The sequence below is a fragment of the Bos indicus genome, chromosome X, assembly GCF_029378745.1.
Source record: "Bos indicus isolate NIAB-ARS_2022 breed Sahiwal x Tharparkar chromosome X, NIAB-ARS_B.indTharparkar_mat_pri_1.0, whole genome shotgun sequence".
Taxonomy (NCBI): domain Eukaryota; kingdom Metazoa; phylum Chordata; class Mammalia; order Artiodactyla; family Bovidae; genus Bos; species Bos indicus.
Window position 1 is genome coordinate 137,321,300 of NC_091789.1, and position 27,783 is coordinate 137,349,082.

General features: G+C 41.9%; 1 protein-coding gene across 1 annotated transcript in view; it reads right to left on the reverse strand.

Annotated features, from left to right (window-relative positions):
* Positions 1-3,181: 3,181 nt before the first annotated feature.
* GRPR (gastrin releasing peptide receptor) overlaps positions 3,182-27,783 on the reverse strand; it is a 43,944-nt gene continuing 19,342 nt past the window's right edge. Inside the window, exons 2-3 of the mRNA XM_019956495.2 lie at positions 11,574-11,925; positions 3,182-9,708 (exon numbers count right to left, since the gene is read on the reverse strand). Coding sequence (XP_019812054.1) covers positions 9,319-9,708; positions 11,574-11,925 — 742 coding nt within the window. The 3' untranslated portion in view covers positions 3,182-9,318. The remainder of the gene's footprint in view (positions 9,709-11,573; positions 11,926-27,783) is intronic.

Below are 27,783 nucleotides of genomic sequence, written 5' to 3' on the forward strand. Positions count from 1 at the left end.
TAAGTCGCTTCAGTCGTGTCCGACTCTGTGCGACCTCACAGACGGCAGCCCACCAGGCTCCCCCGTCCCTGGGATTCTCCAGGCAAGAACACTGGAGTGGGTTGCCATTTCCTTCTCCAATGCATGAAAGTGAAAAGTGAAAGTGAAGTCGCTCAGTCGTGTCCGACTCTTAGCGACCCCATGGACTGTAGCCTACCAGGCTCCTCCATCCATGGGATTTTCCAGGCAAGAGTACTGGAGTGGGGTGCCATCGCTTCCTCTGCAGGTCTGGTTAGGACCCCGCAGATATATATTCTCCCTCTACTGATCTGGGTTCTCAATAAGGGCGAGCAGTCCTGCAAGGGTGATATCCTCAACTCATATACTTACAGCTTTTAGAGAGCAGGGGTGGTTCACTGGGGGACCGCGCCAGTCTGTACGAACAGAGTTTAGGTCCAAATGACTAAGGTGGTGAACACAGGCCCAGAAGGAAAGGGATTCCAAGGCTCTCAACCCAGATGATTTGGAGAAATGTGTAGACATCCTCAGATGGCACAGAAAAAATATAAAGCCCAATATGGGTTTCTTCACAATAAACAATATCCTCTGCCAGTCACCATGGGCTTCCCAGGTGGCATTAGTGGTAAAGAACCTGCCTGCCAATGTAGGGGACATAAGAGATGCAGGTTCCATCCCTGGGTGGGGAAGATCCCCTGGAGGAGGGCATGGCAACCCACTCCAGTATTCTTGCCTGGAGAATCTCATTGACAGAGGATGGGTGGGCTACAGTCAATTGGGGCACAAAGAGTCAGATACAACTGGAGCAACTTAGCCACGAGCGCACACCAATGACCACAAGTTGAATATGCATAGGATTCACTAGGGTATCTGGTAAAATTGCGGCACAATAGATGTGAGGCCCAGCATGAGAGTCTGCATTTTCAACTAGCTACCAGTTGAGAGCGACAGGGCTGGCCCACTGAGCATATTTTAAGTAGCAATATCCTGGAAACCACCCCCCAAGAGTGGACACACCAACAGACTGTTCTAGCAAACAGCACACTGGTGAGTCTGAGCTAGTCTAATCCCTCTGACAGGCTTTGAGGTGGGAGGGACACCCTGAGAGACACAGTCGGTAGGTGTCAGGGTTGACAAGTGATCTCAGCTCTGGGAAGGGGGCTGTGCTTTTATAAATTCATCTGTATAATACTGAACAGAGTTCAGCCCATATTCAAGAGACATGACTCCTGCTTTTGTGTGTCTTCTTGACAACACATAATCCCATTTCTCTTGTATCAGAAAGCATTGTTTCTCAATATTGAACCCAGTGAACAGGAAGCTTCTCTGCATCATGTGTTACAGGATATGCCTGTGTGAGTCACCTGCCTTCCAGCAGAAGGGCATGATGAACCTCTGCTCATTCACGTCATCTCTGAAGATAATTAGTTTTCATTTTCCCAAAGCTTGATGACTGTGTAGGAACACAAGTCATGACACTTTGCTTTAACTTCCTCATTCTTGGGATGTGGGGTTGTATCTGGGCATTCTCTGGGGTATCTTCCAACTCCAAGAATCCACGACTCTAAGAGAATATTAAATTCTTCATGCTACAATCTGTGCATGCAATAGAACTTTCTTTTCTAACATGGTAGGCAGCATGCTTACAAAGACACATTTCAGAGTTTCTAATAGGAAGAATCACCTGGGCTTTGGGTGGAGCTTTGAGCAATTAACATGGACAGATCTGAAATGTGCCATGTAATCCAGGGACACTAGAGACACAGAGTCTACTTCAGGCACGAAAGTGAATCATGACTTTTAGCGATTTAAAGCACTGACACTTTCAGAGAGCACTTACAATTTAACAGGGAGTTGTAAGTGCTATACGGCAGGGGAAATGGTGCGCCTTCCTCCAGGATGGTCCCATGGTTACACATCCCCTGCAATCCGCAGCCCCCAGACCTGGGTGCCAATGCGCCCCTCCAGGAACTGGCTGACTATACCTGGTGGGCATGCCTGGTTACCCCTTCTCACCTAGGGTGCAGGGAGCATGGACAGCCCCCACTTGCTGCCAGCTGTTTTGTCGTTTCTTTGCTGCTTTCCTGGTCTCTGATGGTTAGGATTATCCCAGAAAACAGAGGCTCTCAAACTTTGGTATTCAAGCCCTAAGGAGAAAAATTTGGAATAACTGTCAAAATTATTAAGATACATTGGTCTCTGGTTCCACGATTCTACGTTTAGGATTTTTTTTTCCCCTGGAGTAACACTTGTCCATACATGAAATTATATATGTTATTCACTGTAACAATGTTCATAACAGCAAAATAATGGAAACAACTTCAATGTTCATCAGTGATAGACTGGACAAATAAATTAGAAGATACTCTATAGGTGTAAGAAAGAAGGAGGAAGAACTTTATATAATGATATGGAAAGATTGCCAAGATAGGTGTGAGGTGAAGTAAGCAAGGGACCAAACAATGCCTATAATATTAAAGTGAAAGTGAAAGTCACTCAGTCATGTCCAACTCTTTGCGACCCCATGGACTATTCAGTCCATGGAATTCCCCAGGCCAGAATGCTGGAGTGAGTAGCTGTTCCCTTCTCCAGGGAACCTTCCCAACCCTGGGATCAAACCCAGGTCTCCCACACTGCAGGTGATTCTTTACCAGCTGAGCCACCAGGGAAGCCCAAGTATAATATGCTATGGTTTCCCTAAAATGTCAAATAGTGGTGGGATGCTGGAAAACACACATTTGTGTTTATTTTCATATGCATACATAATGTCCTGGAGTATACACACGTAAGACGCTAATAACAGTGGCCACCCTTTGGAGGAAGGTGATGATGGATGCTGACCGTGAGGATAGCGGACTGCAGTAGCCTAGTGTCTTCTCACTGATTTCCTTTCTGTGCTTTCAATTTTGAATCATGAGACCAGCTTACTTCTTCAAAAGTTAAATATATATATTTTAGACATTTAATGAAACAAAACTCTCATGTTCTAAGGAGTCTCCTAGGGTGTTTTAAAATGCTGATTTTTAGGCCACATCCTCAGATGTTCCAAAGTCAATAGGAGTTGATTTGGGTGCTTCTGATGTAGATGGTTCTGGAACCAAGGAACTCTGGGGCGTATAGCCACAGACTACACTCATGCAACAGCTATGTTTTTATTGAACACTGCATACATGCATCGGTCCATTTCATAAATTATGCTTTATTATATTAAGAAACAAAACACATTTCTTATCTTCTGTGACTTGAATATTCAGCTTACTACATTGGATTTGACTCAATGTTATACAGGCCAGGTACAATGTAATAGAAGCACTGGGAACATTTCTTGAAAAATAAGAGTACAATTAATGAGCACGCTTCATAGATAGAATTTTACAAGGTCACACAGTTAAGTTTGCACATTTAAAAGGATCTGAATCATTTATATTATTATTGTGAATTTCTTATAAATAATTCATTACTCTTAGGAGTCTAGGCAAAGCCAAGCCATGACATTATTTATACTTGTTCCGAGTTATTTAATACAGTGCACGTTTTTAATGCAATAAATATTTACAGTTAAGAGTAACAAGTACAATTATAATTTACAAAATATGAATCTAATATTTAAAACAAAACAGAAAATGACATTAAATAAGTTTGTGCCAGATATTTTTACAACTCACTGAATTGACCATTTAAACAAATTTTATTACCAAAACCCTGTTGACTCAGATGCAAAAACGTCATGTTTTAATCAGTTAAGCCAAAATTACAGGAAAAAATTTTTCTTTAAGAAAATGAGTTTAACTTCCTTAATGTTGTCAATATCAATAGCTAAAATTGAAGTAAAGTGATGAAAAATCTGGATTCACTACAGGCCCAATTATATAATGCAGTCTGAACACTGAAATCCTGGATTATACCAAAATTTTCAAGCTTGTCTGGGAGTTAATCAGGTGTTGAATGTGTGAGGTTTTACTGTCCATTAAAATGGTCCTTTTAAAAGACCATAAAATTATGTGCGTCCTTCCATGGCACTATATGGCTCTGGGAATGAAATTTAAATTTGAGGGGAAAAGGAAAATAATCTTATCTTCTAGAACACGAGCTGAGAGACAGCAGAGAGGCAGAGGCATCTGGGATTATAACAGGGCCCTTAAGGTCAGGCACCCAGACACCCAGGTCCACATCTGAGCCCACGACGTGGTCCCTTAGTCCAGGAGATAGTTTTGTATTCAAGGCTATTCATGTGGCCGGTGTCTCCAGACTTCAGGAACCATCCACTGTCATGTTTTACTCTTTCTTGGGGAAAGTAAGTGGCTCTACCTCTTCCTGACACCTTTTCCTCAACTAACCCTGATCTGAAGAAGGATGCCTGGACTGACTACTCTCACTGGGGTGCTCTCTGTGAACATGGCCCTTCACCAAGGTTTTCTCCTCCTCAGTAAGTCACAGAACCAGGGCCACCAACTGCAACTGAATTGTGTCTCTGGGGGCAACTGAGCTAACGGACTTCCTTGCCCACTTATTTTGTGCTGTGCTTCAGCTTCTGTCCTTAACTTACGTGCTTACAAACATCTTTGGTGCCCTTATTGTATATTACTTGACATTATCACTAGTTCAGGCCTTTAGACAAAATGCAGAGTGGGTCTATGAGGTTCCATGAACAAACTTCTCATGTGGCCTGGATTTGGGGAGCAACACTGAGCAGTTGAACAGATGAGGACATAAGACAGAGGCAGGCCCAGGTTAATGCTCTGTCATTCAGTTGTTCCAGGTGGCCCTGGAGCCGTGAATCAGTCCCCCTGCACCTCGGCTTCATCTTCTGAATGTTCTTCAAGGTGCTGGTGAGGATGAACAGCAATGTGCTCAGCACTGCATGTGACACATCCTTGGGGCCCGGGGAAGTTGAGCCCCTTCCTTCCAGCACTTCTAGAATGGCAGAACTCCATTCAGATGGAGAATGCTGTTCCAAGTAGTATGCCTCTCTTGAGGCAACCAGTGATGAAACCACTCACTCCCTTGTGCCAAGTTAAATAGACTCACTTGGGCAAGAGACTGTCCTGTAAAATGGGTGGCAATGATCAGCTGTTCTTCAATAGGCACAGAACGGGCCATGAGAATGAATGAGATCACATTACATCGAACCACATGAAATCACCTTTCTGAACATCAGTGTGGGCCAATAGCCAGGTTCATGCTTCAGCCTCATAGTTCCCTAGGCCTTTTAATCTAATCGTGGATGGTCACGAGTCAATGTCCTTTACAAATTTCCACAGGAAAGGATGTACAGCAGCTCTCTGGCCAGCAACAAAGGCTTGGATAAGATGAGTCAATGAGTATAAAAGTGCTTTACAGACCATGAACACTAGGTCACTGCAAAGCCTTTTTTGAATTAATTGTGGATATGTAATACTTCAACTGAGGATTTCTGAAACTTTTTAGAAATTTAGATAAATTCCACCGAATGCATTTCTGATGTCAACTTTCACATGAGAAAAGCTTGTTCTCAGTGTGCAATCTGTTGACTGCCGGAGTTAATGCTTAGCCCTCACCTAAAAATGGGTGTTTTTGAAGGCCAAAATCATGGTAAGAGATTGCTTGATATGACGACTGTGTTTGTGTTGGGCCTGTGGGGCAGGAGGTGGTTGTTGAGGTGGGGGCTCAGAGAAATGACCATCTAGATTCAGAATGAAGTAGAGTTTGTTAGGGCTTGGTTTCATTGACTAGCTCACACAAAGTTTGGTCCCAGGGGAGTGACTAATTCCTTTGTTTTCATCTGTTAATCCATTTTATGAAAATTCAGTCAAATATTAGACAAATGGGCCAAATGTGTTTCATTCTGCCCAACAACCCAGGGTTAATTCTAAACTACTCTGTGATGACAGCTCCTTCCTGGTGTGGGTGTGAAGGTCACAAATGGCAAGAAAGTTTGTACCTCCCCATCTAATCACAAGAGTTTGTACAATTATACCACTCTTATACAGTCAGGTCACCAGAGCATTGTTTCTACCTGGCTCCTGGGAAAAATGATTTAGCTATCTTGATTTAGCAGTCCATAGATTGAGGATGTCATTCTTGTAGTCCCCAAACAAAGCTAATCACTATTATCAAAAGCTACTTGGCACATGAATAGACTCCAAAAGCAATAACTGGCTGCCACTTTGGGCACAAATGAAGACTTTTAACTTAAGTGGGCCCTGTGGGTAAGTTCATTTATTTCTATTCAATGTATATTTTCATAACAAGCTGAACTTGGTTTGTGCGAAGGAGTCTCTAAACTGTTTGTTTATCCAAGGTTTCTCCATCCTTCTAGAGGAAACCAAACTGTGGAGCAAAGCAGGGAAATCCAGGGCTTGTTAATGAGGCAGAAGATCATGTTCAGTGGGGGAGCGTGAGGGCAGTTAGAAGAAGAGGATTTGGCCATTCACATTTATGGGGAATCATCATGTCAATGACAAGGCGGGGCCTTGTCTGCGCAGGGCAGGGAGGACCATCTTGCTCTGGAAAATCCCTGCCTGCAGCAGCCCTTGGTGGGAAGATTGCTTTGTTTATTGCTTAATCTATCACTGTTGAGCTGCCTGCCTCGGGGAGGCTCAATTTAAGATAGATTGAAAGGTAGTGTCTGTCAATTGAATAAACACAGATGGTTTTCCACAGCCAAAATTGATTTTTTTCCCTCCTCACCAAAGACATAGTGCTAAACGTGATTATCTTTGGAAGCCAGGCGTGAAATGTCTTAGCTCCAGCCCCTGCCATGCTAAACCCTAACACAGACGTGATACCGCATGGGGGCTTGGGTGTCTCACACTGTGATTTTAGGTTCTGGAGGTAAAATAAAAATTTGACTTCTCTAGAGAAGGGCCTGGCTAAGTTCATTCCACTGAGAAGGCTGGCGTCATCAGTTGATTCACAAAATAATGTGATGAGTCCTATAGGTCACTGTCTGGCAAAGACCTCCTCCAACCTTTTCATTCAAGAGTCTCAAAGAGGTGATAAGATTTGCCTAAGAACACATAGCTAGAGCTAGATATCAATCTTCTGTTTATTCAGAAGCTAGAAAGGAAGCCAAAGTCTATGCCTATGATGTTAACTGGAGGCATTAAGATAAGTCCTACTCCCAAAACATCTTTGGAAGCAGGTAGATCAGAGATGCTTGAACAAGTCATGCTAGGAAAACAGACACTTTAGCAACTAACTAGGTATGGAGTCACTTAGACTCAAGAGTTTTGAAGAAAGCTAAGGGTAAAACTGTGAGCAGCAGTTCAAGATAACAGGTGCATGGAGGGTGAAGAACTGTGAACAGGAAGAGTACTCTTTGCACAATGAGGAGATCAAGTAATGTGTTTTCTACTGTCTCTTTCAGCTCTAATTACAAAATACAGCAAGCTAATGGGACGTCATTCATACAAATTATTCCAAGCGATGGAATTCTCTATCTCCTTCCACTCCACTAATGTGAACATGCGTGTAGAATGGCGTAGGATTGGATTTCTCAAGAGGAATTGTTGCAAAGGTGGCAGAGGCAGGACAAATGCGGGCAGGTGGTTACATACATGCTTTAGAGACAGACCTAGAGATGATGGGGCTCAGAGGATCTTAGCAATAGGTGGAACTGTCTTCTCATTCTAGAGATTTTAAAAAATGATACTCATATCTATATATACACACACACACATATATGACTAGAGACAGAGCTGGGACATCAAGCTAAAAATCTTGGTTCTTTCAGCTACACTACCTGTCTTCTTTTCAAATGGCCCCATGTAATATGGAGTGCCAGGAAAGCAGGTGTGTACACTATATAAGTGCATGTGGCAAACAGAAGTGCAGAGGTTCATTCCAGCTAACACAATTATAGGTACGGATCTTGACAACAGTCTTGGTCCCAGCTCCTAAGCTGAAACAAAAATCTTATGAAATACACCATGTGGAAAAGAGAGCTGGCTCTTCTATCTCACCTGGATAGAGAAACGGAACTAAAACTGTCTTAGTGTGTGAGGGCTACACATGAGGGCACATTTGCAGAATTTGGATTCATCTGAAAGTGGGTTAACACATTTGCAACCTAGCAGAATTGGCCTATCCTTGAGTAAAGAAAAACTTGATTCAGGGTTTCTAAAGTAAGAGAGTCAAATCCTTTTACTCAGTTGGAAAACAAAGGAGATTTAAATCCAGTATTTTCCTGTACATGGGCTGTTTTATAAATATACTTCATAAGTAGAAACTTAATGTATATATATCTGTCTTTCAGTCAGTTCTTAAACCTGAGACCCCTACAACTTTCTCACACATACTGAGACTGAAACATATATTACTGACATTGAATTCATTTCCTGCCACAGACTTTACCTAAAGCAGACATTAAATGTAAACATGTTTCTATTTCCACTCCAATATGATCCTTTTCGTCTCACATTCTTCAGCGTAGCAGACAAGGACAGCCAAATAGACGTCAATACAGTTGGCTGAAAACCTATATGCCTAAAATAAATACTTATTATGCATCTTTATAAATTTTTGATGAATAAATAACATAATCAATCCCACCCACCCCCCAGCCAAAGGATTTCTCTAATATGGTAATGGCACCACAGATGATTATAACTGGGTAATAGCAAAAAGGACCTGCACTGAGTCAGAGCTGTCACTCCACAGGCACATGTGGGTTTGATATATGTGTCAGTGTGTTTGGTTGTGTTTTTGCCTTAAAATGATGTGGTGAGTGTTTTTCCTATATCCTCAGCTATGTCTTTTAAAAATAATCGAAACTCAGGGATTTGTTTGAAATTGGCTTCCAGTGTTATCAATTTGGGGACTGTCCTTTATACATGGGACTCTCCGAGGGTTGGCTTTTCCCATTACAAGTGTAAAAATAAGTCCCTTGGTTTGTGATTATAAATATTCCTGAAAAAATGACTCAAATCACATTCATAAAGCACTCGCTTCTGCTTAAAGAAATGGCAAGGGGCAGTTTTTCAGAAAGCAGTCAGTGTGCAACTTCTCTGCTATATAAATCTGGTTGTTCAGGCAGTTTCTCTGACTTAGTTGAGCACATCTGTATATCTGGGTTTAATGCTTAAAATAAAGATTTCCTATTTGTTCCCTTTTCTTAAAAAGGGAAAGTTTGTTCTACCTTCGAAGCAGCGTCCACAAGTTGAAATGGAAAATGCAAGCCGTGATAGGCCTTCCAAGTGACCCATTTGGGCCTCTCCTCTACCCACCCAGATCACTCACAAGCCTGCCAAAGGGTCTTCGGAGGGTACAGAGACAACCAGCAAAACAAGGGCTCCTCACCAGCCATAAAGCAAAACCAGGGGGGCAGGGTCAAGGATGAGTCTAGACATACCCCTCGTGACAGATGTTTCCATTGATGAGGCTGAAGGTGGCGGCGGAGGGGTTGGTGCTCTTGAAGGAGGTCATGCAGCTGGTACTTCTGCCGGCACTGTGAGACCGGCTCATCAGGCCAGGCCGGCAGCAGAGGAGCTGGGTGTTGAACTGCTTCCTGAAACTCTTGCTCAGCAGGTAGAGGGCAAAAGGGTTCACGCAGGAGTTGGTGAAGGCCAGAAGGCGGGCGCAGATGCTGGTGATGAAGTGGAGCATGGAGGTGTCCACCTCGGAGTAGTGGTAGGAGCGATACAGGTAGATGATATGGTTGGGGAGCCAGCAGAAGGCAAAGAGGCCCACGAACACCAGCACTGTCTTGGCCAGGCGCTTCCTGGATTCGATCTGAGGACAGAGTCACACGCAGAGAGACAGAGGGACCAAGGGACAGGGTGGGGGATGCAGAGACAAAGATGTGGGCAGAGAAAAAGAAGGGGAAAATGCATTAGGGAAATGGACGAGCTCACAAGGCCCAGAAAATGAGTTCCATAGGAGAGAGAAGAGAAGAGAAACAGAGGAGAGAAAAGCAATAGAAACAGACAGAAAAAGAAAACAGTCAGAAACACAAAAAGGCAAATGCCAGGAAGCAGAAATGAATGAGCAGAGTACAGTGAGAGCAGCTCTTTAAACAAAGTTGATTACACACTTGAGTGGACTGCACAATGAAATTCTAGTAAGTGCCCTCTTTTTCCTCAGGAGGGCATTGGTGCAGTTATCAGCCATATGACTTCATGTCTTCCTTGGCTCCACAGTTAATAATTTCTTCTTCCCTCTGATGCTTAAAAAAGGACCAAGCTTTGTTCTTCCCCATTGGCCAAACTAAGATAACTGCCTATTACTTTTTTTTTTTAATCTCAAGTTATTTCTAACCTATATAATATAGGAAGAGTCTCAAACAAAAGCGGGCTGAGCTTCTCCTTCTGTTCCCAACTCACTTTGCTACGGCAAGAGGAAACATCATTCTCCTTCAAGAATTTGGTATACAATGAATGTTCTCCACTGAGAGCTCCTTCAAGCAGGGAGAGAGTTTCACTGAGGACTGCTGCTTTCCCCCCATAATTGAGTGGAAAAAAAAAGAGAATTTTAGAGGTGAAGCCTCCAACTAAGTCGGCTACACATTTTAAATGAGGGGAGAGTCTTTCTGTCTTTCCATCATAAATACCACTCGATCTACATTTGGACTAGAAGGCCAAAATTGCCACAGAGGAGAAAGCCAGAGTCCGTGGTTTCTACCATTTATACCTCAGGATGAGATTATGGGGGTGATGGGGGGACTGGGGAAGAGAGGCTAACAGAGATGGAGGGCATCCTGCATTCTGGACCACCTGGGGGTATATATGCTCCTCTTGTCATCCTCCAACAGCCTTCTAATATAAGGGTTATTACCCTCATCATGGGTAAGAAACTCAGAGAGGGTAAATGAGTAGGTCAGGAAGCCTGGATTTGAACTCAAATCAATGTGAACCCATCTTAATCAAACTACTTCTTTTTCTTCAACCACCCTCATTTTCCAGCCCTTTCTGCCTTATCACATATGGTGACCCTCTTCCTACCCAAAGAATGCGACTGGAGTTTAAAGCAGGCACATCCTCTGAGACACTACATTTTATCTTTTAAAAAACACTAACATGCTTTTTTTTTTTTTTTTGGAGAAGGCAATGGCACCCCACTCCAGTACTCTTGCCTGGAAAATCCCATGGACGGAGGAGCCTGGTAGGCTGCAGTCCATGGGGTTGCACAGAGTCGGACATGACTGAGCGACTTCACTTTCACTTTTCACTTTCATGCATTGGAGAAGGAAATGGCAACCCACTCCAGCGTTCTTGCCTGGAGAATCCCAGGGACGGGGGAGCCTGGTGGGCTGCCGTCTATGGGGTCGCACAGAGTCGGACACGACTGAAGCAACTTAGCAGCAGCAACATGTTTTTCAGATTTTTCTCAGAAACAAACCCATACTCCAAAGCTTTCAGGTTCTCAGCACCTCACTAAACCTAGCCTTAAGTAAAAGAACAAGATTCTAAGGGACATCTGAATGCTGAGTCTTCTGCAGCTAGGAGCCTCTGTTTACCATCTGGCCACAGATCACTCACCTCTTCTACTGTAGAATCAGGCAGCAGGACCACCTAAATATGGAACTTGTCAATGGAGTCCTACACATAAGCAAGGGATCGAATCCCCAAGGAGGAAATGAATTACTCCTAAGCACCCACCTGCTTCTTGACATGTATATTCCCTTCCACGGGGAGATTGTAGGCACTCTGGATCAGATTTCTGGCGATGAAATAGTAGTAAACAGAGATGATCGACAGTGGGATGATGTAGAAGACCAGGAAGGAAGCCATGGAGTGGATTTTGGGATGCAGCTCATTAGAGTGTGGGTATGGGGCACAGCTAATGAAGGTCCGGTTGGTGCTTTCCTCATGGAAGGGATGTAGGTCAGAAAACACGGCCTCTGGGATGGCCAGCAGCATGGAGACAATCCAGATCAGTGCAGCTTTGAGGCAGATTTTCAGCAGGGCATGGGAGGCCTGGATATCCATTGGCCGCACGATGGCTTTGTACCTGGGGCAGAAAAGAGGGAAGTTGCTTAATACTATTACCAACTGGAAGCCAGGATCTGGACTAGGGCAAGGCCAGGGAGGCCCCTAAGGTGCGATACTTTAAGAAAGGTCATCCCAAGGCCAACTCTGAACTCATAGTGAGTGCCTCCTTAAATGCTGCCCACCAAGCTCGTTGCTCACCTCATCCTAGCCCGGCTCTGAAGGATGTCCCCCTCTCCCCATTCTCTCTTGATTTTAAGAATACTTCTCAGAAAAGCTGAAGCTTCTTTTATTTTCTTAAATCACAGAAATGAATAACAGAGCTTGTTTAACAAAGGACACTGGAACAAGACGGTTGGTTGCTTTTTGTTTTTTGGGCAAAGCTTTCATTTTGAGTATTTAAATGCAGTTTAGGAAACTTTAGTCACTGAGTATTTATAGACACCTCTTTTCTTTCTCAAAGGTTGAAGAACACATAGTTCGCTGAAAAAGTTATACACAGATGCATCGCTGTAATTATCAAACTAATTGTTCCCCTGCCCTCCTACTCTCTTTCGGCCTTATCTTCTCTTGCAGTATGCAGGTAGAGCTCTGGGGAGCAGACACTGAGATGAAGTCAGGAGGACAAAGAGTTTATTGTTGATGAACACGTATGGGGAAAGGGGAGGAGGCAGGACTGGGCAGAGGGAGCTGTCAGACCCTGAGGCAGACCTGATAAGGTGTACACCAGCCAAAGTGACCAACCATCCAAGTTTCCCTGGGCATTTCCCAGTTTTAGCACTGGAAGTCCTACATCCCAGGAAATTTCTCAGTCCCAATAACTGTGACAGCTGGTGACCCTGCACCAGCCCAATGGGAAGCTCAGAAGCAAAGATTGCCCAGTGGGGGAGTCCTATCTCAGTGGAAATGGCCAAGCCCTTGTAGCACCACCTTGCTTGGTTACTGGCTGGGGCCACCCAAAAAGAGGGTGATCTCAATTGCTACCTGGTTCTGTCTCTGGGCAGGAAGTGCCCAAGAAGAGCATGACCATAGCTTGAAAGCTGAAGTGGACCTGGAAGGAGCTGACATCTGGAGGTTGCCAGCTACCCATACAACACCTACCACAGTGGGCCACACACCTATTTTGGGCCCACTTGTCTGAGAACCCACTAAAAGATGAACTTCTGGTGGGCAAAGACTGGGTCTTTATCTATCTTGGTATCTATCAAGATCTGCACACACTGTACAAACATTTGTTCCACTGCACATGAGCTGCTATAGTGTAGAAGTTGACATGAGTTGGAACCATCTACGTGTGAGTGTTCAATGCTAAAAATGCTGTGTTGACACCAGGTTCGGCCTCTGATATTCTTTTGTATCATGGCCTTCAGTGAGAGAGGTACAGTTATCTCCACTTGTTTCCAAGTTGGCTAAACCTCCACTGAGTTGCCATTCTTGGCTGCATCCTGACCGCTCCCTCACTTGCTGCCTCCCTCCAGGGAAGGGGGTGTGAGTTTGAGAAAAGGAACCTGGCCTGTGCTTATCTACGTGCCCCTAACTAGGAAAATGGTGCCTCTGATACAGGCGGTTGGTGTCTGCAAGTCCATTATTGCTGTGGACCTAGGTCACAGTCTCCAAACAGCTTTATCAGATGGAGAAGCAATTATTTTTTATCATCATCTGTCTCATTTTTATATCTAGTTTTCTGTTCCCACTTCAGGTAGGGAAGAAGAGGAGACTATTTATCAGATATCCCCAACACTCCAGAACAACACTATTGTCCTGCTTCAGTATACCTGCATGTGATTTTCCATCCATAATTTGCATTTGTGCACTTAAAACAATTTAAAAAACAAACATTTCAAAAGTCCTGTGGTGCTTTCTCTAGTCACTAATAATTTCAAACATTTTAATTTCTAATTTAAAATGAAGGAAAGGAATCGATATTTTTAATGAAAGATATGTGAACATCCTCAGCCAAAGATGTATATAATTAAAGATATCTTAGGTAAATCAATTGGAGATAAATGGGTAGTCACAAGTACCATTAACTCTCCAAGGGAAGGTGATCCCCTCATGCATGAAGCGGAAGCCAGAGGGAATGGCTTCCCTCCTTCCCTCTTGGGAATCCTGTATTCCTAAGTGCAAAATGCCATGAGATATTGAGCTACTATTTCAAATTCACAACTTTTAAAACATGTAAGATAGTATAAAACATTTCTTTGATTGCTTTGTCAGAAAAATAATTTGAATCTAAATCTAAATTAGCCTCTGGATCTATGTACCAGTTTTCAAGAAATGTGGGGATAGAAGAACCAGCTAGATAATGCAGTCAGTCAAATCCTGAAACAGAAAATTCTACAGGAATAATGACCCCATTTTTTTCAACAAATATAAGGCATAAAAAAGCAGTGAGAACGGTTACAGACTGACTGATATCAGTAGCGCAATGTGTAGACCCCTTTTGCGTGATTTAAAATTTAGTTTATTTTTTGGCCATGCTGTGCAGCATGTAGGATCTTAGTTCCCTGACCAGGGATCGAACTCAGGCCCCTGGCAGCGAGAACAAGAAGTCCTAACTACTGGACAACCAGGGAAATCCCTTCTTTTGGATTCTGATCCAAATCAAACAACCGTAAGAAGACATTTTTGAGACTACTGAAAAAAATAAAATACAGATTTAGTACTGGTGATATCAAGGAATTATTTTTAATGTAATGGGTTTAATAGTGGTATTGTGATTCTGTTTTAAAAAATACTTTATTAAAAACACACCCTAAAATATTTACCAATGAAATAATATAATATCTATCTAGGGTTTGCTTTAAAATATTCATATATCATTTGTATAATTTAAAAATAAGTAAAAATGCATTGCAAACAATTTTGTTATGGAATATTAATAAAATTTCAAAGAAATTAAGGAAATCCCATTCACTAAGCTCTTGACTTATGCCAGGCAGAGAATAGCATCTACGTGATCTCACTTACGTTTTAACAGGTAGGTGCTATTATCCCTACTCTACAGTGACAAACTGAATGAAATGCAGATGGTTTCAGAAGTGGTGAGGTCAATATTCAATTTAAACCAAGTCTGTTCAGGATACTACAGCTTTTTCAGAAGAATGCTCTGGGTAAATTCTTCCTAGAGATAAACAGATCAGCCATTTCACAAATGTGTATGTAACATACCAAATGTTCCTTGGAAGTCTAATGGTTCTGTAGAGCATGGAACATATCAGTCTATATCTTCTGGTTTAGACTGCTCTGCCTGGAGCTCCCAGTGAAGGGAGATCCCCAAGGGGTGGTTCTTGTTTAGGAGTGATGGCCGGCTGAACTAGGGTGGATACTCAATATTGTAAACCAGCCAATAAACTGTCTGGCCAGCTACCAGAGAGCCTCTCTTTGTCTTAAGCATTTAAACTGAAAAATTGAGAGGATGTAATCAGTCAATCATAGATGCTACAAATAAAAGGTTATGATGTCAAGGAAGCAATCAGGGCAAGATGAATAACCAAAGTAGGTAGAGTGAGAGAAGGAGAATGAGGGAAACATAAAAGAAGAAGCTGAGATGATGTGGCCCTGAGTCCTACAGAGGGTCCTTGGTTCCTGGCCCATGAACTACTTTTGAATGTACAAGAGGTGTCCTGTTATAATCTTACAATTCTCGTGTTCCCTTTTCACTTGAGTTGGTTTAAGTGGCCACCATTTGCTATCAACAAAAGAGCCTTATCTAGAACAATTAGACATGCTGGTCATTTAAAGCTATCATCAGATTTTATTTCCAGGGTCATTTTGCGTAAATTATCCCCTGCTTGCTGTCCTCTGAAAGAATGAGCTGTCAACTTTCAATTGTTCTCAAGACACAGACCAGTTCCTAAATCCACCATTACTTTCTTGCCTCCTCCTTTCTTCATGCTCCATCCCAGAGGCTCCATTCATCTTAAGGCGATCTTTTCAAATTCCAGCTTACAAGTACCATCTTACAGCTTTTGCTGACCAATCGAGACATCGATGATTCCCTTTCCTTCTAACTTGTCTGATTTTACTCTTCTCATTTTATGCTTCCTCTGCATTACCTTCAATTGCTTCTAGCTTTCCATGGGCATGTCTTTTCTACATAATTTTTTCATAAGTTTCTGAGGTCAAAAGTTTATATCTTCTCCTCTTCTTGTCTTCTGTATCATTGAAAATGCCCCAGGTCCCCTCTTGTGCATACCACTTATTTCAAAGTAGAGGCTCAGCAATGACTTGCTAATCAATTAAAATTAATGATAGGTGACTCGCAGATGTGTCTTTTATTTTCAACTTCACATAAATAAGTGACAACAGATTCACTTTCACACACCTAGTAAGAATCATTCTTCCACAGACTGACCGATTCATTCCTCTGATAAGAGGGGGCTGAAAGTGCTTCCCACTTCTGAAAACATCTGTGCTTCATTTTTCTTATGCAAACACTGGAAAGGTCAAAAATGTCCTCTGTGCCAGATTATTGTGTCAAAGGGGTTCTTGGCAAGTGGAAGTAGTGGGCTCCCACACCCATGGTTGGAAACTTTTGCCCACAGAAGTGTATGTCTTTTATTCAAACACGGGCAGTTTGTTTATGTTTAAGGATCCAGCAGTTCAGCCCTTATGTATTCATAATTACCTACCAAGGTCTGTAGGAATTGTTGAATGACAATATTTTAAAACCTCCATTACAATCCTAATGCACGCTACCTGGAGAGGGCTGAGGTGAAGAGAAAACAAAATGAACTAAAAGGTCTCTAGGGTAACTGATACAGTGTCGGCATTTAAATTAGAATCCTAATACCTAATAAGATTTGACAAGACTATTAAACCTTGGCTTTATTTTCTCCTGAGAATAACACCAAGAACTTTTCTGAAGAAATGTGAGGCAATTATTAGCTGGTTTGTAAAATGACTATAATCCAGAGCAACGGAGTCTTACCTCCATTGAGCCATTACTCTGCAAATGCAGAGCTTGCTGCTCCTTGGTGCCCATCCAACTGTTATCTGTAAGTATGTAACAGATTACAGTCATCCTTTTCTCTTCTTCTCTCTGGACCAAAAAACTCCAGTGCTTCTTTTCACTCGTTCTTAATATACTTCAGTTTCCTCAGGGCTCTACTGTGAATTGGGGAGCAGAGACCTAGTTCCTAATGGTGATTCTAGCCACTAGTTTTATGATCTCAGACAAATCACAGACTCTTGGAACCTCAGTATTCTCATCCCTGGGTCGGGAAGATCCCTTGGAGAAGGAAACGGCAATCCATTCCAGTATTCTTGCCTAGCCAACTCCATGGACAGAGGAGCCTGGGGGGCTACAGTCCATGGGGTCGCAAAGAGGCGGACATGACTGAGCGACTATACTTTCACTTTCACTATTCTCATCCCTGAATAGGATATAACTCCTACAACCTTGAATGTAATGACTGATTCAGGCAAAAATGATAAAACCACTGAGGGAGAGGTTTAGGGGAACAAGATACTCACATAGTCTCAAAGAGCTCCCCACATATTACTACTTAATTACAAAGGGAAAATGTACCTTTATGTAGGGGAGGTCTGGGGGTTACTCCTCTAATCAAGTGGTCAAACCCAGGGTGAACTTCTCCATTAGGTGGAACAGGCATAGGTCTGGGGCCCATGATATTTTTAGAGGCTCAATAGAATATCTTAATTCCTTTTAAAATCAGAAGAAAATAATTTAATACAATCTATCTTGGATTATGGTTATCTTTGTGCCAATACAACTATAAAATAAAAATTTTTATGCTTTTTACGGAGAAAGGATCCCATGAAGGTAAAAGTGCAAAGGGCCCAGGAAATTCATAATGTGGCCCTGATCAAACTTACCATCACCAACAGTGGGACAATATGCGATCTTGTGCCTCTTGATACAATGCAATGGGAAAGACATGGCATTGCCTACAACTGTTCTTGCCTCCAATTTTTAACCTGAATCTACCATGAAGAAACAATCAGACAAATCCAATTCTGGCACATTCTAGTAGATAACTAGCTTGGATTCACCAAAACAGTCAACATTATTGTTTTAGAAGAATGTAGGGGAGCTACTATTCTACCTTAAAGGAGGTGAAAGAGATATAACAAGTAATGTTTTTCCACAATATATAGAATACATACGTATAAACTTCTTCAGGAGTTGGTGATGGACAGGGAAGCTTGGTGTGCTGCTGTCCATGGGGTTGCAAACAGTCGGACATGACTGAGCGACTGAACTGAACTGAAGGAATTATTGTTAATTTCACTGGGTATGATAACAGCACTGGGGTTATATAGAAGAGTGTCCTTGTTCTTAGGAAATATACAAACATACTTAGGAGTGAAAGGTCAGAATGTTTGTACCTTACTTTCTAGAGTTCAGCAAAGTAAAACAAAACAAACAAATATATATATATATATATGGTAGATATATATTATTATTATATACTTTACATACATATATGCTACAAAGAGCAAGAATAAAATCTAGGAAATGTTCATTGTGGAATGTGGGTGGGTATTATACAGGAATTCATAAACAGCTTGGGGAGAAAACTTACATTAAAATATAGAGTTTGTAAAAGATGAGCTAAGAGTAAAGTAGCAATCTTAAAATAATGTGTTATATATTTTAATAATAGTCCTTTTGTCATCGGAAAGACTTTATTATAATTTTAATGTAATTGAATGTGTCATATCTAATTCGAGTCTCCACCAGGAATGAAGGAAGCGTCTTCTCTGTTATGTTTATATTGTTCTCTTGGACTTGTGGTTTTAGTATCATCTACAGTCTATTGGATTTTATTTTGCTCTGCTTTGCTTTGGCAGTATTATTTTTAAGCTATGTGCTCATTTAGGGAGGTTAATTAAAACTAGGTCATGCACAATCAGATGCCAGTCTGCAGTTCCTCACCATTATCTGGAAAGTGCCGGGAAGAGTCAAGTTGCTGTAGAGACTTGTACACAGTGGGCACCCACCCCTGCTGCCTCAGCTGCACATGACAAGGGATCCTCTGATGTGAATTCAGTGACAGGGTGAGCTATTCACTTTTAATTCATCCTTATTTTTAAATAAAAATAAGAGTAGAATTAAACTCCACTGTGGGGCCCAATGTCCCCAAACACACTTTCCAGAAGCTTTAGCTAAGGTTTCAGGAGATTTTCTAAGGTCTTAATAAGCTAAGATTTCCTAAGTCTGCAGTGAAGACTGTCTTGTCTCTGGAGGAAGTGAGCTTTAAACTCAGACCAAGACAGAGGATCAAGATCCGTGCGACAAAGTGTAATCACGATTTTTCTTTTTCTCATTTTCTTCCAAGAGACCAAGACACAGATTGTGGATCCACGTAGGACCACCTCTGAGTAAAATCCTGAAGTTACTTCTCTGTGAATCAAAATTTCCCCTCCACTGTGTTCACCCACTGTAGAAGGCCACTGTCTGCCTGACATCAAGCCCTGCTTTGAGGAAGGGAGTGTACATCAGTCATTTGCTCTTTAGTATGGGCTGAAGTCAGTGAGATCACCTCCCTGTATGTAGAGTTCTACCTCTGATTATGGAAGGAAAGCTCTGTTTCCCAATAAAGGTATTTTTGTTTATTCCTCCAGCAGATGGAAGAGATATCTGGGGTGCAAGTAGTTAGACTTCTACCTCTTCACTTCCTTCAAAGGCTTACTCTGCAGCTACCAAGTGGGGATTTCTTTCTAATAACAGACTACAGAGGAACAAGACCATTTTGTACCTGGTTTTCAGTTAGATCAATTTTGTTAAAAACAATAATAGTAGCTAAAATTTATTAGAGATTTCATATGGATCAGGTGACTATGCTACGAGTTTTGTTTAAAATGTTGCTTTTTATCTTCACAGCAGTTCTATGTGGCAGGTACTAACATTATCGCTCTTTTACAGATGAGAGAACTGACATGAAGTAAGTTTTCCAAGGCTATCAGTGCTGAGCATTGGATACAAGATTGGAGCCCATGCAGCCTGTCCCCTAAGCCTCTACCACCAGGCCCTACTGCTTCCTATAATGATGGTCCTGAGATTAACCATACAACGTGGGCTTTCAAGTGTGGGGAAGGAAAAATCATTTTCCCTCTACCCTTCTAAGTTCTTGACTAAGACCCCCGTAATAAAAGACAGCTTAACAAGACAAAAACAAACAAGTTTAACAACATGTATACTTCTTTGGGGGCTTCCCAGGTGCCTCAGTGGTAAAGAATCTGCCTGCCAATGTAGCAGATACAAGAGACGTGGGTTCGATCCCTGGGTCGGGAAGATCCCCTGGAGGAGGAAATGGCAACCCACTCCAGTATTCTTGCCTGGGAAATCCCATGGACAAAGGAGCCTGGCGGGCTACTGTCCATGAGGTTGCAAAGAGTTGGACATGACTGAGCAACTAAGCATGCATATCTCCTTGACAACATGGGAGAGACCCAAGAAAACTGAGTAACTCCCTGAAAAGGCCCAAGCCATTGCCTTAAATACCATCTCCACCTAAAGACAAAAAGATGTGGATAGGGGAGCCAGTAATAGGAGTTTATCAGGCAGAGCACAGTAAATAAGAACAAGCTCATTATATAGATTTAAATCCATACCTTCTACATTGATAAGTTTCTAGACATTCAGAGTCATCCTCTTTTTCCTGGTACCAAGAGAAAGATCACCTTAGAATGGAGGTTTCCCTCATAAATGTAAATATGTCCTATAACAGGGTAACTTCTATGCAGTTTTTAAGAGCTTCTCCTATATGTGCTATTTCTTTAAAAAAAAAAGTCTAAAATTATTTTTATGCCAATGAGGCACATTTTGGGGCAAATTTTGCTCCCCTTCACTGGTACTAGAAATAAGAAAGAAACCCGAAGAAAGGATCAGGGTGTCTGTTCCCTGCCTGCTACAGCCATGGGGAAAATAGTGTCTTTCTAGACAGACACAAATTTCATATTCTGCCTCTTCAAGTCTGCTATACCTAATTGCCTGCATTTTCACCCTTATATGTACACCCTGATGTTCTCCATGGCCTGAGGCCAAAGTGAGGCCTGGACTCTTCGTATATTGAGAGTCCTCAGGGCCTAAAGAGGCCATCCTAGTGAGACACTGGAGCAGAAGTGAAAAGGCATCAGGGAAGGACTAAAAACCAAAGGCTGGAAGGAGGCTACAGAAAGAGCCACGGACATGGGGAAGGTTTCAGAAGTGCGGGGTTCTGAGGGATGTAGAAGCTGAGGTATAAAATTGGAAGAGAGACACAAGTGACTGTTGGACATCTGATGGTGTTTTGGCAGAAAGAGTTGAGCAACTATAGACCTGGGCCCAAAAACGAGTTTCAGTGGGATGATCTAATTCCAAAGCTAGGTGCTAATCCTGCAAGGGAGCCCATCGGAAGGGGTATAAACAGGATGAAACATTACAGTTGCCAGTGGGTATGTTTAAAATGACAAAGGAAAGCAGTAACCCAGTTAAATTTCAGTAGGTTTGCAAACATCCTGGCACAAGTTGTTCGAAGGCCATTCCTCAAAAATGTTATGGAGAGAGGAACATATATTTATAACTTGCAAGACTTTTTTCAGCAATTTATGAGCCAAAAAGTTTGAAGAACGTTTATAAGTCCCATCTGTAAATTATTCTTAGACATGGCCTGCATTTACTCTACTGTGTGGCATAGAAGATACACAGAGAATTCAGAAGAAAAATCACCCATGCTCTATGGTGGAGGGTGAAAGTGAAGTCGCTTAGTCGTGTCTGACTCTTTGCGACCCTATGGAATGTAGCCTACCAAGCTCCTCTGTCCATGGGATTTTCCAGGCAAGAGTACTGGAGTGGGTTGCCATTGTGGAGGGTATAATAGGCTCTGGGTCATAAATTGTCTGTATAAATTGTCATTCATCCCCAAACAGAGCCTGGGACAAGGATTTGGGTTCATGTAGTTTATTTGGGAGGGGCTCCCTGGTAGCATGGGGAAGGGGTGGGGAAGTGGCACAGGGAGGGGATGAAAGGCAATGAAGGGTATCACTCAAGGCAACTGAATCACAGGCCGGCTGGGGACCCCCTGAGAGACTATGGTGAGTACATTCCAGAACTTGCCACCAAGGTGTGAGGAGGTTGGGGTGTTTATCCCTTGACTCCTGTTCATCTTTGGTAGAGAACTGTCCTGCAGTATTAATTTGGGGATACTCTGGCCTGCCCCAAATCTTACCTTGGACAGGATCACCCTCTGTCAGAGAAACACAGGAAGCCCAGATCTGTAAGTGACCTCCAGGGACCACTAACAGCATTCACTATGTTAACTCTTCCTCTGATCCAGTCAAATCAAATATATACACAAAAAATGAAACAATTTCAGTTTTTAAGTATATTTCAAATTATTGAGAATAAAAATAGAATTTCTAAGTTTCTAAATTATCTCAATAAAATACATTATCATTTTTTTTCTTCTTCAAATAAGAATCATTAAAGCTCAAAAATACCATCATGGCATATGAGTCATTGTGTATAGTTACAAAAATATGAGTACTATATTTAAATTACCTTTTGTGAGAGGTTTTATACAGGGGGAAATGGTGGGCCAACTTTGTAGATTAATCTTTTAATTTTTATTGAACCCAAACTTATTAGCCCTGTGCGCCTGGTACAGCTCCCAACACTTTTCAAGTGACTGTCCACTAGAACATCAATCAGTTGCAATTTCAACCACATCCTCTCAGCTCCCTTATGAACATGAACAACAATCATGCTAATGGTACACTCACTTTTTTGACTGGGAATTCTAACATTTCATAAAGAAGTCAACACATTATTTCATTTCACTCTTACAAAAATTACAAGTCTTATGAAAAGTAAATACCCTATCCCCTTTTAACAGATCAGAAAACTGAGGCCTGTAATTTGCCCAATGTCACACAGCTGATCATTAGAAAAATTAGGGCTCAAATTCAGACATCTCTTCAACCAAATTCAGTACTTTTGAAGTTATCCTTACTATAAATTGGGCTTCCCTGAGAGCTCCGTTGGTAAAGAATCTGCCTGCAATGCAGGAGACCCCGGTTTGATTCCTGGGTTGGGATGATCCCCTGGAGAAGGGAAAGGCTACTCACTCCAGTATTCTGGCCTAGATAATTCCACGGACTGTATAGTCATGGGGTCACAAAGAGTTGGACACAACTGAGCGATTTTCACTTTCACTTTACTATAAATAGTGCTCTATTAAATGTGAACCTCCAAAACATAATAAGTGAAAGGAAGGAAGGAAAAGGGAGGGAGGGAAGGAGGGAGGGAGGGCGGGCGGGCAAAAGAGTTTGGAAGTTTGTCACCATGAAATTTGGGGGGGGTGTCATAAAAACCAATTGGAAATTTGCTTTGATTCAACAAAGATAATGTCAAGGAAGGTGGTTGAGAGGCAATTAGCTCATTTGAACATTTTTCATTTAAAAATTTAATACAAAAGCATTAACAGCTCATTGTAGACATTTAGTCAGAATTTTTAAAAAAAGGAAGAAAATCATCCAGAAGTCTTACATGTGATGTTTTGGTATATTTCTTTCCAATTTTCCTTTGTCTTTTGTACAGAGCATACAATTTTGTATCTTTCATTAGGGTCTAATAGCCTTGAGATGCCCATGACCCCTCTAGCCAGCAGGCAGCACTTTGCAGATGCCAGCTGGCCTCTCTGGGCACCATGTCTGTTTAGCTCTGAGGAGCCCTGGGGGTCCCTAGAGGACAGGGCTCCAGCCTTCACAGATCCCTCCTAGGGCTAGCTGCAGTGGAACACATCCCACCTAAACGAAGCAAAGCATCCTGACTCCTCAAGCGCTAGCACTTTTAATAGTCAAAAGCGTATCTTAAGCATCTACTTTTGCAGGGTCCTGTACTAGGTACAGACAGATGAGGTGAAGAGAAGCACAAGCCCTGGACACTCAGTGACATTTTCTCTCACTCCATCCTGGAAATTAAAAAGGCTCATACACCCTGGCTCACAGGACTACAAGCTTTCTAAGGGTTGGGTCTATGTCTTGTTCATTTTATGCCTATTTTATTTATTGAACAAATATATAATTAAAACTTAAAATCTTGAACTGTACACCCAATTTGTCTGGCCTGTACTGTCTTACTTTCAGATAACGAAATGGGTTCACGATGTTCAAAATAACCCACTCCTCTGCTGCCACGCTCCCAGCCAAATCCTCCTTTAAAGTTCACTTATCCCCAAACCACTCTGGAAGCCATCTTATTAGGCTTTTGCCAAGATATCTCTTATGACGCAAACATTTCCTATTTTTCTAACCATTTCAAGCCCAGAAGAATCCCTAGGGGTACTGAGGCAATGATTCCCCCTGAGCACAATTTCCCTTTGTAACAATTTTAAGGTGACTTGCTTACATGAGGCTATCATGAGAAGACCTTGGAAGAGGCAGTGCCAAGCGTGATGGTGGAATATTAGGAGGAAGTGGTGAGAGGCACAGTGTATGTTTCTATCTTTACTTTCCCCAAAGGAAGGCTCTGCCCCAATGCCCACCTCCCATGGGAGCTGGAACTGACTAAGCCAGGATTTAAAACTCTCATTTTCTTTATTTAAATAACTTTTAGCATCACAGAGGACTCAGGACTTGCTGGAAAAGACACATGGCTTAAAGATGTTGGCTTGATGCTCAAGCTTTTGATGATCCAAAAGCTACTGTGTCTGACATGATGGTGCCTCATAAAGTAAAGCATCACACAGCTGTATGATCTGTCTGTATGATATCCCCTAGGAAATCTATCCTGGCTAACTGGACAAGGGTCACGGATTCCCCAAGGTCCTACTCCATTTAAATTGAAAACTCTCTACTAAATGACCACTTTGGCAAGCAAGTATATGTCTCTGTATCAGGAACAGAAAACTAAGGTCGTCTGGCCAAACCTGGCTTTCTGCCTATTTCATATGGCAGACGAGCTAAGAGTGGTTTTGACATTTTAAATGGTTAGAGAAAAAAATCAAAAGAAAAAGAATACTTTATGATGTGAAAATTACACGAAATTCCCATCTCAGTGTCCATAAATAAGGTTGTACTGAAATTCAACCATGACCATTTGCTGACATCATGTCGATGGCTGCTTCTGCATCATAAAAGCAGAGGTGAGTGGTTGCAACAGGGCCCTGGCCCTCATGGTCCACAAAGCCAAAAATATCCACCACACAGCCCTTTACAGAAAGTTTCCTGGTCCCTGGCCTGTGTGCTTTGCATGTGTGATCAGTGCTCATGTTTCTGTTTCTCTCTGCCTGTCCATATTAGAGCTGTTGGTTCCTTCTTTAGACGGAGGAAAGCCCATCTTCCATTACACGCAGCACTGCCTGTTAGGCTTTATTAATTTGTGATAATGAAGATGACAGGCCACTAACCTCTGCCACTGGTCTTCCAGTGTTAAACACTCATGGCTCAAGATGCTTAGTCAATTTATCAGCGCATTAAAATACTAATTTAGTATTTCAGGCTCTCCTTGGCACTATGGATATAAAAGTCCCTGGCCACTAAGAATTTAAAATTTGCTTGAGGGAGTGAGATATACCCAGGGGAGGCTCTTGTAGAACAAGAGAATGGTACTCACATGTATACTCCCCTTCATGGAACACTCAGAACAGATGATGCTAGGCCAGTACACAAAGTGTTGTCACCATGGTACAGACGTAAGAGAATATGTTTGATTATAGTGAAAGTTGCTCAGTCATGTCCAACTCTTTTTGACCCCATGGACTATATCCTTCAGGCTCTTCTGTCCATGGAATTCTCCAGGCAAGAATACTCGAGTGTGTAGCCATTCCCTTCTCCAGGGGATCTTCCCAACACAGGAATCAAACCCAGGTCTCCCACATTGCAGGTGGATTCTTTACTATCTGAGTCACCAAACCTGCTTTAAATATAACTATGGAATATAAAGAGTCTGCCTGCAATGCAGGAGACCTGGGTTGGATTCCTGGGTCAGGAAGATCCCCTAGAGAAGGAAATGGCAACCCACTCCAGTATTCTTGCCTGGAGAATCTCATGGACAGAGGAGCCTAGCAGGCTACAGTCTATGGGGTCGCAAGAGTCAGACATGACTGAGTGACTGAGCATACACACACACACACGGAACATAAAACTTAGGTGTCCTAAAGTTGCATTTCCTTAACTTAAAGAAGAGGAAACTGGTGCCCACTAGTTTCCATAGCTGGTTAGCTGAGAACCAAGACTAGAACATCCATCTCTGGATCCCCAAGTCACTTGTATTTGTCTGCAGCACTTTGGACTTGCAGACTTTTTAAAGAATAAGTGAAGAATGCTTAAAACTAAATATTGACTACATTTATCTTCATCCTGTAGTATATGTATGTATTCCTGAAGCCATCATTTTAACCTTCAATTTCACCTCTGTTGACAATCTAGGAAAGAAAAGATGCCAAATTCTGACTTTTCTGTTCTTCTATGATGTTTCCAATCATTTAAAGGGAAAAGGGAAAAGATAAAAATGAAATCCTTAAAAATCTGTTTTGATCACCATTTATGTTAAAATAAATAAGCATTTCCCATATATCCTGACATAGAAACTACTGTAATTTTGTTTTTAAATAATTTCATATTCTTATAAAATTATGTTTATAAAGTATCTTTCATAACAGAGGCCTGACCCTGGTATGAAACAGCCTGACAATAAAAACAAACACCACTAAAGAGAAAAAAGAAACTTCAAAAAACTTAAAGTTGACCTGTAGTTATTCTATTTATATGTAGACAGCATAGAAATAAGTGAGTCACATGAATGTATTATCTATTGCCACAGTAAATTCTTCTCACAATGGAAATAAATTTCTTTATGTGCTGCATTTCACATTTCCCCCCTATTTCTTTACTATGTAACTTTTAGCTATCACCACTGGCCAATCGGTCTGAGTACAATACAAAAAAAAGTAATGAAGAAGAGAACTTTAAAGAAGTGTATCTTAGCAACACTTTGGTGCTGTCCTTCCCATGAAATTTCAGCTGTTATTAATCATTGCATAACTACGTGTTGGCTCTAGCTCCTGCTTATTGGGGCTAAGAGACCTGGCCTAGTTGAAAGATCCCAGAGGCTTTGATGTTCCTATAATACTTGGCAGTGTCCACTGCTGAGGGCCTCAGTTGAGATTCCTGACTTACTCACTTTGAGGTTAGCCAGAGCTCACTTCTCTGAATCTAAGTTGCTGATTTAATATGAGGCTCTGAATGCTGATCCCATAGGTCTGACTTGGTAGTTCTGGACTCCTCTTTAGAGCAGCTGGAATGTGGACAGCTTGGTGGGGAGCGCATTAGGTCTTTAAGAGAGGGAGCAGAGGATTTTCCCTTTTTGATAATAGCAACCTAGCTTGTTGCTGACCAACTCTCCAGAAATGAAAAACTAGAAAATCCCTCTGAAAACATTTGAGAAATACCAAGACAGTAAAGATTTGAGGGACCAGAGTCCTGGAGAGAAGGAAGTGCAAAGAGATGAAGCTGTTATTCAGCATCATTTTCCAATTGACCAAATTTCAAACAGCAGCAGAGAAACTAAAAGCTAAAAAGAGCTTCTAGCAGTTTCAGGATGAAGGAGAATAATAAATGGAGTTCGGGGCCCACCAAGGAAGAGAAGCTGAGGTAAATACCCCAGGTTTATAGTTGAGATGTCCAAAGAGGTACATCCTAGGAGTTGGGGTGAATCAGAAATGGACCAGTTCTCACAAAGATCAAAGCTCAGCCTCCAATCTGTTCAATCTTTGATTGGGTCAGTCACACCACCACCTCTACCTGCCCACAAGAAGCAAAAGCTCATCTTTTCTGGAAGATAATACCAGCCCCAAATTATCTACACTTCTTCATATACAAAATCAGGTAGTGAAACAAAAATTGCCTTGTATACCAGAAAACAAAATGG